Genomic DNA, 14,878 nt, shown 5'->3' on the forward strand with positions numbered 1-14,878 from the left:
CTACTGTCGGTATATCAAGATGCGTTTCAAAGAGGGAGACTACCATTTAGTATGCGATCGGCAGTGATCACGTTATTACATAAAAAAGGGAAAGACCCACAGTATTGTGGGAATTATCGCCCAATTTCATTAATTAATGTGGACGAAAAAATTATTTCTAAGATACTAGCTTTTAGGCTTGAGAAAGTTCTTCCGTATTTGGTGCATAGGGATCAGGTCGGTTTTGTGAAAAACAGAAGATCTGCAGATAATCTACGTAGGTTATTGCACATATTCTGGAAGAGCAGGACTAATTTAGACCCTGTCGTCGCGTTCTCCTTAGTTGCAGAGAAGGCCTTTGATAAAGTTGAGTATCCCTTTCTGTTTTATACGTTGAAGAGATTCGGTTTTGGTCCCTTTTTTAGGCAGTGGATTCAGGTGGTATACACAGATCCAATGGCTACAGTTACTACCAATGGGATAATGTCACCCTCCTTTTCGTTAAGTCGGGGTACTAGACAAGGTTCACTCTTATCACCTCTCATTTTCGCCCTGTTTTTGGAGCCTTTGGCTATTGCATTACGTGAATGTAAGAAAATTAGGGGGGTGGATATGGGTCAAGAAGAACATAAAACTTTTTTGTATGCAGATGACATTTTACTGATCTCAAGTAACCCAGAACAGGCCATTCCTGCAATTTCCTCAATTATTGATTCCTTTTCTGTAATCTCTGGCTACACCATAAATTGGTCTAAGTCGGAAGTTATGCCCATTTCTAAACTGTGTCCGCCAGTTATGAGGAGCTCATGGCATTTCAAGTGGATGCCCGAGGGTTTGACTTACTTAGGGATTAAACTGACCCCTGGTTTAGACAACATAATGCAAGTAAACATCTCCCCAGTGATTCAAAACATTCGTCCGCTGTTGCAGAATTGGGTTACAATAAATCTGCCCTTTTGGGCAGAATTAATTTAGGGGCAATAATCATCTTCACCAAACTTCAGTACTTTCTTCACATGTTACCGATAGCAGTCCCACATAATTTGCTAAAGCTTTATAATACATGTGTGGAGGGTTTTGTGTGGGCAGGCAAAAAGCCATCTTTTAATCGGTCCAAATTATATGCTGCTAAAGAGAGTGGCGGGTTGGCATTGTCCAAGATGGTCTGGTATCATTATGCTTTCTCCCTCTCCATCATGGGTTGCGATTGAGGAAAGTCTTGTGGCTCCTTCATCTTTAGAGGCCTTCCTTACTCAGAAGGGAAGACCAGTACCGTTTAAAGATCCAGTATTGGCTTTCATGCAAGAGACCTGGTTTAGAGCTCACCAATATACCAACATTAGCCCTTATCTTACCGCTAGAGCCTCTATCTGGTATAATAAGAAAATATTAATTGGTAAGAAACCGGTCTGATGGGAGGCTTGGGCTAGGATAGGTATCAATCAGGTGGGGGATTTATTTGGGCAGACTGGCATGAAATCGTTTGCAGAAATCAGACGAGAATTTAATCTGGATCCAAGGGAAATTTGGAGGTTTTTTCAAATAAGACACTGTATTAAAACCATTTTGAATAATAATCCAGACCCTCCATCTAGTATTCAGAAGATGTTTGCAGCCCCTGGCATTAATAGAATCAGGGCATCCAAATTCTATGGGATCTTCAGAGAGGCACACTCTCCCACTTTGGGGGGACTGAGGCAGTGTTGGGAGAAGGATCTGGGTATCCAGATTTTAGAGGACAGTTGGAAGACGCTGGTTTCATCATGGTATATTTGCACAGTCTCAACTTATCCAGTACAAGTTGCTTCACAGAAATTACTGGACTCCCAGTAAATTAGTCAGGCTGAAGCTTGTGGATAATGACACCTTCCAACAGGTGTCATTATCCACAAGCTTCAGGAGGAAGCTGGGACTCTAGTTCATATGTTGTACACATGTCGGAAAAATGATTATTTGTGGGACGGGATCATTAACTTGGTGAATGATATTTTTAAACTTAATCTTTCTAAATCTCCAGCTGTATGTGTCCTGGGCCTGTACCTGACAATAATATCCTTTCAAAAAAACAGAGACTGTGGATGCGTCTGGCTTTCATAACAGGATGCAGGATAATACTGAGGCACTGGAAGTCATCCAGCCCCTGTTCTCTCAGGGAATGGACTGAACAAATGTCTAAGATGGCATCATATGAACGGGTTATGTACAGAATTAAGGGGAGAGAAGATATTTTTGAGCAGGTCTGGGGTCCTTTTTTGTTGTACATCGACAATGTCTCCTAGATATTGTGATAAATGTTCTTTTTGGGGGGGTTCATGTGTCATTGGTATCTTTGTTGTTGTCTTTTTTTTTTACTTTGAAAGTCAGTAGAGGGAAGAAATTGTCTAATGTCATCAGTGGTCAAGGTTATGTTTTGTTTTTAGGCACCCGGGTGTTTTGCCCCCATTGCTTTTGTTTTTGCTGATGTTTCCCAGGAGGCGGTATATCATTTTGTTTCTCCTGGGCTTTTTTTTTGTTTGTTTGTTTGTTTGTCTTAGTTATTGTTAGTCCTTATTTGTTGGTTGTTGTTAAGAAACGGACAGAGAACTGACAGTATGATTATTCCAGTTGTATATTTGTTAATGTTTCTGTCCATCCAAAATATGAATAAAAAAAAAACAAAGAACTAAAGAAAGAGAGAGCATATTTCTCCTGTTTTGGCTTCCCTTCATTGGCTTCCTGTTAAATCCAGAATTGAATTCAAAATCCTGCTCCTCACATACAAGGTCTTAAATAATCAGGCCCCATCTTATCTTAATGACCTTGTAGTACCATATCACCCTATTAGAGCACTTCGCTCTCGCTCTGCAGGCCTACTTGTTGTTCCTAGAGTATTTAAAAGTAGAATGGGAGGCAGAGCCTTCAGTTTTCAGGCCCCTCTTCTGTGGAACCAGCTTCCAGTTTGGATTCAGGAGACAGACACTATCTCTACTTTAAGATTAGGCTTAAAACTTTCCTTTTTGCTAAAGCACGGTCAAGTTTCTCACTCTCTATGTGTTAATAGACCTCTCTGCATTGAATCATATCTGTTATTAATCTCTGTCTCTCTTCCACACCATGTCTTTATCCTGTTTTCCTTCTCTCACCCCAACCGGTCGCAGCAGATGGCCCCCCCCCCCTGAGCCTGGTTCTGCTGGAGGTTTCTTCCTGTTAAAAGGAGTTTTTCCTTCCCACTGTCGCCAAAGTGCTTGCTCATAGGGGGTCATATGATTGTTGGGTTTTTCTCTGTATCTACTGTACAATATAAAGCGCCTTGAGGCGACTGCTGTTGTGATTTGGCGCTATATAAATAAATTGAAGTGAACTGAATTGGGTTATTTCATGTTCTATTAACTTAATATCTTTGAGCCAATGTTAAACTTGTATATGTTCTGAGTGTATGGCTGACACAAAAGCAAAACTTTCATGCCACAGGAAGATCAGAAGAACAGCATTCGTGTTTTTTCTTTTTAAACAAAAGGTCTGATTTGTAGAATATGCAGGCAACAGCATGCCAAGGCCCAGTGTTTCAGTGCACAGGGGTAAACCCAAGCTGAGGAAAGATACAAAACCTGTATTGATCTTGCAGGGAGGGAAAGTGTTTGTTAGTGTAGTGCACCACATTCCACACAGCATCCCTGTGACAGAAATTACACGAGGAGAGAGGGAAGAAAGAAGGTCAGAAGTTTGAGGGTTGAGGTCAAAGGTCACAGTCCAAAGGAAGGGGACTCCATTTGTCAGGCATGACTATATTACCATCCGGTGTTAGGAGATTGAGGAAGGTGAGAAAGCACGTAACTCACCTGGGTCTAAGACAGAAAACAAGCTAGGCAGGAGTGAGGAAATTTGTGAAGTAAGCCAGCTTCGTTATAACACATTTTACTGTTTGGTAATCTTGTGTTGTCTGATAATGTATCTCTGTAAAGTAAATATGAAGGCACAGATGTAGACATCTGAGAAGTATCTGTTCACTCAGTGCCCTTCAATGCATCTAGCCTCCCACTGTGTCCAGATGGACAAAATCATGTGTTACAGAGTAACTACAGCGGATCATCTGCACAGGCTAAGCTCCACCAAGAAACCAGAAAGGATTTTTGAATTATCCATTTCCCAGGTGTGAAGTTGAGTGCTCAGGTGGAGCTGTGTGTTCATTTGTGCCTGCACAGCATGCACAATTTCATTATATGCATACAATACACTGGGATTTCCGTGTGTGTGTGTGTGTGTGTGTGTGCATGTGTGTGTGTGTGTGTGTGTCAGCATGATTGGTTGCAAAGGTGTGAAGGTCACAGATGCAGATGAGTGCGGTTTGGTTTGGGGAGCAGTGGAGAAAGGAGGGTCGCGGAAACAGGTACAAGCTGCACAGATCTGGTTTCAGGCTGCTTCACTTTCAATTCAACCTCATGAATTCTTTATGCAGACCATCACTATAGTTATAAAAAATTAGAGTTTACTCTTTGAATTTGTTATTTTTAATCATTAAAACAAAGCTGAAGTGTGATTTCTGTTGCAAGGGCCATCCTTTCAATGGGCCATATTGACCTTCCAGTCATCAGGTTTAGAGCTACAGTACTACAAGTATGTAGCAAGAGCTCTAAATGGAAAAAAAAATGAAGCTTAATTTGATAAAATTCAAACCTCACATAACAAGAAAAAAATTGCAAGATCAACATAATATTATTGATGTTCTCATTATTGATGTCAGTTCAAGTTAATCCCCTGCTTAGTTTAAGACAGTGTTTCAACATGAATTTTGCACTTTTTAGTTCATATTTGTGAAAATTTCTCAAGATTATGTATAGGCCTTGCAAATCCCAGCAAGACAATACTGGGTCTATTACAACAGAAGAGTCGGTTGCTGAACTAGCCTGCCTACAATCTAGGTTGTCAACCAGTTGAAAACATTTGGTGTATCATGATGTGAAAAATACAACAAAGAAGACACAGTGCTGTTGAGCAGCTAGAATATGATATTGGACCAGAAAGAGACAAGATTCTTCACCCAAAAGTCCAGCAGTCTTCTCAGTTGCCAGATATTTATGGCATTTGTTTAAAAGAAGAGTATGTCCTTTTTTTCTGGTAATTTTGAGATTCATAAGTCATAATTAGGAGATAAAACCTTCCTTTAGTGGATGCTTATGTGTGTTGAAATCCTATTTTAAGTGGAAAAAATAAATTTTGTAACATTGTATAAGTCCTGCTTATAGAGTGTTACATGCCAGTGTTAAGGCTGTTGACCAGTTAACACCAGCCCTTCTTTTTTGTAAGTACAAAAGGGCTGAAAAAAGTCTCCGTTTTAGAATTGCTACTCATCTAATTGGCAATGAATATATGTTACACGCACTCACCTTGTAGGCATGAAGATGTGGAAACTTTATTAGCCTCAAGAATCCGTTGTTGCAGTTGTACTGGGGACTTAAACAAATTAATGTAATAGTTTCGTGAGGTTTTATTCTTTTGGTTGATGCATAATTTGTGCAATTTGATTTCTAATAAGCCAGTGCCATTCAAAATATAGTAACAGATTTCTCCCTCATACATTCCCTCTTAGGCTAGCCATTGGGAAAGGGGTAGCATTTTACCCAAATGCAACCGGATTGAACCTACTCAAATTTGGCTTGCTTTGCTTTCAGCAGAACTCCCTGATGCTGTAACAAACAAACTGTTTAATCCTTGGACCCTTGATCAAGAGTGTAGAAACAGGGAGGATCATAAAGGTCAGCAAGTCGCTACAGAAATCACACAAAAAATCTTGGGCGGAAAAGAGGCAAGGACAAATTCTCTTCAATATGTCTTTGGCTTTAGATTTGAAAGTGAGTCCACCATCACCTTGTATTGTAGAATACCTGCTGCTGCAGATCAGTCCAATATGAGCTAGAACAGGACAGGATGAAGTGAGATGAAAAAGCAAGATGATTAAACTTTAAGATGAACACTGTCTTTATAACAATAGGTACCTAATTCAGTTATTTTAAAAATGATGATACATTTTTGATAGCCAACCAATTTTGCTATAAATGTTTGTCCCTATACTGTAATATTATTTAATAAAGACACCCTCTGTTGGTTGAACCTTCCACACAAGTTACTCCATCTACTGACTGATGTAGGCTCTGGTATGAAAATGAATGGGATACATGTGAGCGTAACACATTAGCTCTTTTTATTTTTCATGCCAGGAGGGAATGCATTACAATCCAACTGCCTTTGTGATCTTGGATATATTTTAAAACTGAAAAAATTTTGAGATTAGTTTTTTCTTATTGGATATAACTAGGTTCATGCCATGTGTCCTGCATTAGGGCAGGAAGGGCAAGAAGTGATATTTAATAATTTCTCCCAAATTAAGCCTGCATTGGCAAAATGCTGCACACGTCCTTAATCCAATTAATCACATGCCTGTGGTATACATTTTCCCAGAGGTCATGTATTGAAACTTTAAATAGACTGTGTTTAAATAGCTCAATGTGTTTGGAAATTTAAGGACAATAAGTACCGCCTCATATCTCTAAAATATGTTGAGTAATTGCAGCCATTCTCAAAAACAAACATCAGGATTTTGTGCGAGAGTCTAAGTTCAACACTCTCATGATGTTGCTTTTCTACCTGTGTGGTATTGCTGCGATAAACATTGCTGTTAGCAAAGTATTTATACCCCAAGCAGATACATAAATGGCATTTTTCTACAAGATGAGGACCTTACTGCAATGTTAAGTTGCGGCATTATCACACACATACAAGAGCAGCTCCATGTTAAAGTTGCAATCCTTCTTTAGTTGTCATCGAAAACCGTCTTCTGAGTTCTATAACTAGAACTGGAAAAATTTATGTAGTCTGGTCAAAATCATCAAATCCATATAACCACAACAGCCATTCACAGTCCAACATATCAAGATTGAGAAAAGGGCAAATACTGGGGTGGTCATATGGTCAAGATTTCTTCTCAACAATGCTGTTCTGCCTCAATATACTACCATAGAATGAAATATCAAAAAATATAAGGATTGTACCTTTAAGTGTTTCCACTGATAAGACCTATTAGAGGGATATTTCCAGGTTCCACACACTGCAGCACCCACATGACACATGGAACAAGAATCCGTGGTTAATAATAACAGCATCGTTAGACATGAACAAGAAAATTGATTTTAGCAGTAACATCAGGACATGGCAGACAAATTATACAACAATAGACATGTGAATATATCATCAATATTATCAATTATCTCGTTGCACACAAACAACATTTGAACCAGTATGTAGTAGTTTTACCCATCAGCTACACACAGCATTATTGTGGTGCTTGTCAGTGAAGTAAAGAATCAAATTCTCTTAACATCACATGCATTAGCAGTATTACTAGCCTGACATGGCAAACTGGACTTCACAAAGTCATATGAGTACAGGGAGTAGCATGTGATTGCTGGAGAAATGGTTACTTTATTCAGTGATTTGCACTCACATTGCTTCATCAGTTGGGAAATCAAACCAATATTACATGACCTGCTGATGTTTAGTCTGGGCGGAAGTCAAACACCTCATCAACTGATCCTTTTCTCCCCAAGCTTTTTTAAAAAGTAGCTTCAGTTCAGTTTTACTGCTTATTTATGTGTTGTAATTAGATTAATGCAATCTATTTACATGTAATCCAATTATCTCCCCATACCACCTGCCCTGTGCTCACCAGTAGAGATAGTAGAAGAAGGAAAGGACGAAGAAGGACAGCTTGCACCAGGCCTCCTTCAGGCAGAACTTGAGTGTGTCGCCATTCATCACGGACGCTGGGTCGTACAGCAGCTCCTTAGTGTCCGTTGGGGAATGGAAGTACCTACCACAGAGGGCAAAGACCACACCACGGGTAGTTGACCCATTCCAGACCACGTGAGAAGGGGTGGGACATGTGGGAGAGATGATGGGTGGAAGTGGAGGAGAAGACAGCATGGAAAAAGATGGCATGATGAGTTTTGAGGTACACCATCATGCAGAAGACATGGGTGAAATTGCAGTTGAATATGTTGATGGAAACAAATCTTTTGATAAACCTTTCCCCTTCATAGTGATTGCTCATGGTTTAACAACTAATTCTAGCTATGAAAAACCTGTCAAGCGTTTGGACTTTATCTGCCCTATTAGCAGCAAATGATACATTCTAGCTTGCTCACAACCTTTAAAAATCAAGGCATTTATCAAAAGGTACCTAAAAGATTAGAAACTAGTCGAGCATGATGGGTCAGAGTTATTTACTGGTCGTATTTTTTCTCTTTTTAATGCTGGAGTTAAATAATAAGATCCTCAAAGTAAAACACATTTATAAATGAGTTTACAGCTAGCATCCAAAGTTTTTTGAAGAAAACATTAAGAGAATTTTAACAAATGTGCAAATTATCTACTGAGGAAGTCAAAACCACTACTGCTTCAAAATTCATGTATTTTGCCATTTGGTAATTTTTACACGGCCTCAGAGTGAGCATTTCCAGTGTGATTCATATAGAAATAAAAGATGATTTTTTTATAGATATGGTAGAGCTGATACATGATAGTCCAGCACCTAATAATTCAATAAAGAATGCTAACTAGTGTTAATGCTAATAAGCTAGCTAGAACACAATGATCTGCTATGACGTGATAGTTAACAACATTGACGAAAGCTTAAACGGATGTTCCTTATCACTCTATGCTGGGAAGAAATCTGACCTTGATTTACTATCTGTTATTAATACTGTGACACTTTTTAAATATTATTGTAGGAAAGCAGTGCTAGCTGTGAAAGGGAGGCAAGGTTTAGCAGCTACTTGACTCTGGAAATATCCCAGGAAATTTGACTTATCTTGCAGGAATTCCCATTTTCAACAAAGTGAGCAAAATATGACATCATATTTGAATAGATATCCAAATATATTTTCACCCAGGTCTGTTATGCACTTCTAAAAGTATCAGGGCTGGGGTTTTTCAACTCAGTTAGCTCATTAAGCTAACAACAAATTCAATAGCAGTAGATTAAATATATAAACTTTATTATGAATTTTCCACTAATTTTTCCTTTCTTCAACTGAGACCTACTGACTGATTCACAAAATAAAGAGAAAATTCAACCCAACATCTACACATCCCAATGCTGTGCTTTTAACATAACCAATACTTGTGAACACTAACAGTTCTCTTCCTTAAAGCTGTGTACAAAGAAGATGTGCAGTGTAATCAGAACACAAAACTTAGTGTGATAGGGGAATTGTAAGATGTTTCCTGGAGCTTTTCAGTGAGACCTACTTCAGGATGGCTGTTCAAATTATGACATGGAAAAAATATTCTATACAGGAAACGAGACATGAGGAAGGAATTGCTGCCTGTTGCTTTAAGGGAGAGCTATTACTGATGCACATTGTCGATGGGGTAATTTTCCCTTAAACGACACCAGAACTGATATAAATGCACAGCAATCTGTAACATGGAGTGCTGTGTAACAATGCACCAGACCAGTTGCAATAAGAGAGTTGGCTTCAGGTTATTTTTCTGTCTCCTGCTGTGTTTTGCAGGATTTAATGGGAAATGAAGTCCAACCAGGAAGCTGCCATCATTATGTGGCTCAAGAGTTGGGAGTTCGCCTTGTAATCGGAAGGTTGCCAGTTCGAGCCCTGGCTTGGACAGTCTCGGTCGTTGTGTCCTTGGGCAAGACACTTCAACCATTGCCTACTGGTGGTGGTCAGAGGGCCCGGTGGCGCCAGTGTCCGGCAGCCTCGCCTCTGTCAGTGCGCCCCAGGGTGGCTGGGGCTACAATGTAGCTTGCCATCACCTGTGTGTGAATGGGTGGATGACTGGATATGTAAAGCGCTTTGGGGTCCTTAGGGACTAGAAAAGCGCTATACAAATACAGGCCATTTACCATTTAACTGGTATTTCTGCTTTGAACCAAAGCTAACAGATGGCTTATGTTCATACTTTATGGTAATCCATGTATATTTTCCATTTACAACTCTGAGATGGTTGTACATTTAGGTGTCAAAAATGAATTACATTGTAAATTCACATATTTACATATGTTTGCTGATATGTCATGCATATATGAAATATTCAACAATGCATTTGAAAATGAGCACCACACAAGGGTTCAGTAATGTCCCAACTATACATTACTGAGGATGAGGTGAACATGTCTGGGTAATCATTAAGAGTCTACTAAATAGCTAATTTACATACTAAAAATATCATTAATAATTGAATAATAAATGGAAGTCCCTCGAGTAAAGGTGACAGATGAGACATGAAAACATTTGAGACACACTTCTTCCTTTATGCTAGACATAGAGATGTTTGGTGTTAATAATTTTGTTCACACATAACAAACAGCACTCTCTCGCTTGCTCTCTAACTCACACACACAGACACACTCTTTGGGAAGGATTCAGCTGGCAAGCAAAGAATTTTAACAACAACACTATAGTGGCCAGGCTGTCTTGGAATTCCCTCTACAACTCCCTACATTGATATTATAGCATGCTAAACTAGTTTTTAAATAATCAAGAAAATATCCCTCACGAATGGACAAGTTGTCAGTTACATCACTGCAGGCTGTATGTAATTACGGTTGCTCTACCGAGGCCTTAATGTTCCTTGTAGCATATGTAGATCTACTTTTGTACTGTGACTTTAACATCCAAAGGATAATTTGCAAAGTAGACAGGCAGTCCTACAGATTATTTCAACTAAGTTACAAGAATTCTGACATTTGAAGATTATTTGTTACAAAATTAAACCTTCTCCAGTTATTTCTTTTCTCTCTACAGACTCAGTCCAAGATCCTAGCTAAATACTTTACGCTTTCTGGGGGTTAAATTGCAAATGTTGAAAATTTGTAATTCTCCCACCACGTGACTAGAATAAGATCCAAGATTTTAGAATTTAGATAGACTAATTAGGTTTTGTGAGAATCTCAAAAGAAACTTGAAACTACCTGACATGAAAGTTAACCATGACATGGTTAACTGTTCCAAGCCATCTTTACATATTGGTAAATAGCTTACTATCAGCTGTTTTTATGAGAAATCTCATTACAGTAGTTATTAATACATTCACTCCCCCATCCACAGCCTACTGTCCTCTCGCCATCACTCACTCTCCTCTGAATAACCCTGTCAATAATTGATCTTTCACCCATCACTCACTCACTTTCTCTGTTCTACTTCCTGCCAATCCCTACTTTCTCCCCATCTTCTTTTCCCTGTCTACTCATCTTTCAGCTCACACATCAGTAGCTGGTGGGCATCTGCAAACTCTGCAGTTAATGAGATAGCAAAATGGTTTTTTTCTTCTTTCCTCTCCTCTTCTTCTGTAACTTCAACCAGCTGAGCACACGAGCTTGAACCAATGATGCTGCCAGCAGTCCATTTCTATCCCACTAACCAGCGGGAGGACCAGCAACAAAAATGACAACAGATAAGAGGGAGCAGCAAAGGAAACATGAAAATCACTGAGTGGTGACTCATCTTTTAGACTCTGCATTTAAGAGTCTTGAAAAGCAAAGAAAAATGTACTTGCAACAAATATGGATTTGCTTATACAAAACCGATGTTCTCAAAAATCTGGTCAATTATGCTTAGGCAATATCATGGTATCACGGTATAACATGATTTTTCATTTCTGACTATTAAACTCTGTTCAGGTGATGAAGTGAGGGTTCTGAAGTGTGCTGCAAAAAGCAGTATTTAACCATGGACTAAAATAGAAAGAAAATAGAAAATCTGAATGTAGCAAGCATTATGTTATCTACTAATTTGTGAAGTCCCATACTAGCCATCTCTAAAAATTTGTGACGGTCACTAGCCAATCAGCATACCTTGGTTTACCCTCCTTTCTGACACTCACAATTACCCTTAAAAATCATGCTGTTTTATCAATGACTTAAACTAGCAACTGAGTCGATAAAATCATCAGGAGAGTGTTTAATGTGGTCCAAGAAAAAGGGAGCACAAGGCCGTTTTTTGGCCACAAATCTCAGGCCAGAAATTGCCCCAGTGCAAGTTGGAGGTCATTGCTCAACAAAACCAACATAACCATCTCATTGATAAAGCACAGATATGACCACTGTGATTACTGAACCAGACTCCTTTCACTCATTTTCTGTGTTTAGAAGTTCCATACACAGAAATTATGAATAGAATTAGTGACAGAGAGCAGTCCAATTTCCAGCAGTCCAACTTATTGCTGGCAATACAGCTATAGCCCTGGCCATGGTTGAACAGGGATCGGCTAGCCTGTAGCCATACTCCTGTGACTCCCTCAGGACACCATGGGGGACAAAGTTTTATGCATTCTCCACAAAACACATATAAACTGGTTAGGGAAACTCCCAAGCACCCTGAAATATCCTACACAGGATGAAGAACTGGTGCAGTGTTTAATGACCAGCATGCATTGTTCTTCCAGAATTGCTGGTTCAACTAACAGATGGACTCTCCTCACCTGTACCCTAGCATAGACTTTCCCAGTCAAGCTGAGAAGTATGATACACTTAAAGTTGAAACATGCTCTCCAATCCCCCTTCTTGAAGAGGGGAACCACCACCTCAGTCTGCCAATCCAGAGGCACCATCCACGCAGTGTTGCAGAGGGGTGTCCGCCCTGACAGTTCACAACATCCAGAGCCTTGAGAAACTCAGGGTTAATCTCATTCACCTCAGGAGTTCATCCACCAAGGAGTTGATTAACTGCATCAGTGACTTCACCTCCAGTGAAGGGTGAATCAGCTTCTTCGTCTCCACACTCTGCTTCCACTACGAAGTAGTGCCAGTGGGATTGAAGAGATGCTCAAATAATTCTTCAATCATTTGACTATGTTCTTGAGGTTGAGGTTAGCAGAGTCCCATTCCTACTGTATACAATGTGGATAGGGAGCTCCTTCCCCTTCCCTGAGCTAGTGCCTAACTGGAGTTTTTGCCTTGAGCTGTACTCTGGAATCACATAAGTTGCCATGCTCAACAGGACCACTTCTCCAGCTTGACAGCTCTCTTCACCTCCAGTATCCACCATCTGGAGATTACAGCCAAAACATGGAGCATAACATACAGCCTCAAGTCACCTCTGCAATAGAGGTGCTGAAGATGGTCCATTCAGACTCAACGTACCAAGCTTCTGTCAGAATGCTTTCAAAGTTCTATCAGAGGTGGGAGTTGAAGATCCTGCAGACCGGGGCCAGCACATCCTCACTATTCACATCTGGATGTGTCAGTCCTGTCCAGTATTCTCCCCTGCAGCTGACACCTCTGCTCCTCTTTTCACTCACGTGTCTAGAACATATGCGTGAAGATCTGATAATACAATTACAAACTCGATCATTAACCTTAAGCTTAGGTTCTCCTGGTGCCACGTGCACTTATGAATACTCTTATTTTTGAATGTGGCGTTCATTATAGACAAACTGTGATTACCACAAAAGTCAAACAACAGAACAAGATTTGGTTTCAGATCATTGTTAACTGTTTGACTGTTGTTTAAGATTTTTGGGGTATGGAGTTGTGGTTCAAGGTAGTTTTAACTGTGTGGTCAAGGCCACATCTTCTTGCTATCATTCCTTACCATAATAATAAGAGGTAAGTTTACTTTTAATTTTTCTTGGATAAATGTATTCGTAATGTGAATTTGCATGGCATTTATTCGGCTCTGGTAGGATGAACTGGCGCTCTGTACTGAGCTGTTAATAAGCAGTCAGGTTTTGAAAACCCTGTATTTGTATTTTTTTAATATCCCTGGTGACCATTAAAGCAAAGTTATAGATTTTATGACATTCGTTAGATAGGAGGTTTAAAACTGCCCAAACAGAGAAGTACTTTGAATACATCCAGACAGAAAAAAGGGTTCTAGAATTAAAGTAGTAAACTATAAGACTTCTTCTTAAGCAATGGTTGAAAATTGTGCACTAACATAAAAGAGGTTTATAGCATTAAGTAGCATTTTTATTCATGTTGTATTGCCACTATTGCGCAATACAATTATCATTTATTTAGTTCTCTTTAACGGCTCGGTATAAGTAGTTTACAGAGAAATTTTGCTCAAATGACAGAAAAAGTACATCTGTTGGTTACTGTTTCCATCTCAGGATTTATACATATATTGTGCAGTAGTAAGTATTTATAACAGCAGGATAAGGGATTCACTTCAAATAGTGCTGAAATAAAACATTAATGTCTGGCTACATATATTGTATATGTTAGGTGAAAAATTCATTGCTTGAGTCTCTTGCTAACAGATTTTCTTATAAATAAAATAAAATATCTGAATCATAAGCCTCATCTTTTAATGCAAATGTCTTTGGGTCAAAACAACCTTAGCCAATAAGATGCCATCTGAAAAATCAGGGCAAAGTGTACACATTCACACAGATACACACGGGACGATGGATTGGATAGTTACCTCCACGTGTTGTAGAAGAGCAGGGGAATGTTAAGGCCCACAGTCAGCCACTCCTGAGCACACAGGAACATGATGCAGAACAACACATGGATGGAGTACTCTGGCAGCACCAGCTACAGGACAGAGAGAAATAGGAGAAAAATCGATTGCTAAAGTTAAAGACCTTTTCAGCAGGCTTATTGTCATGGTCCGGGTGAGCACGGGGTTTTTCCACTCCGCTGGGTTCTACCTTCAGGCAGAGACTCCAATCAGCTTCCACACCTGGTTCCAATCAAGTCACCTGCATATAAGACCAGCATTCACAACAGACCTCTGCCAGATCTTCTGCTAACCCATGTCAGTGCTAGGCTGCGAACCCCTTGTGAGAACCCTCAACTACTGCTTTTTCCCTCACCGTGTTTTCTTTGTCATAGGACCCACCTGGCAGTCACGTTTCCCGAACTACTCTCATCTCTGCCTGGACGCTGGTTCTGTCATCTGGT

The 14,878-nt window shown here is 39.7% G+C and overlaps 1 protein-coding gene across 5 annotated transcripts in view; it reads right to left on the reverse strand.

Moving 5' to 3' along the window:
• The window catches only part of cnih3 (cornichon family AMPA receptor auxiliary protein 3), a gene marked incomplete at its 5' end in the record, with an annotated part of 24,916 nt that extends 10,407 nt beyond the window's left edge, over positions 1–14,509 (reverse strand). For 2 of the 5 annotated variants that reach the window (XM_014330859.1, XM_042216506.1), the window contains 3 exon segments: positions 7,005–7,060; positions 7,679–7,825; positions 14,397–14,509. In XM_014330859.1, the coding sequence (XP_014186345.1) occupies positions 7,033–7,060; positions 7,679–7,825; positions 14,397–14,509 (288 nt within the window). 5 annotated transcript variants of the gene reach the window in all.
• Positions 14,510–14,878: the final 369 nt, after the last annotated feature.

Source organism: Haplochromis burtoni, unplaced genomic scaffold (genome assembly GCF_018398535.1).
Source record: "Haplochromis burtoni strain Fernald_Lab_line unplaced genomic scaffold, NCSU_Asbu1 Contig_1087, whole genome shotgun sequence".
NCBI lineage: Eukaryota > Metazoa > Chordata > Actinopteri > Cichliformes > Cichlidae > Haplochromis > Haplochromis burtoni.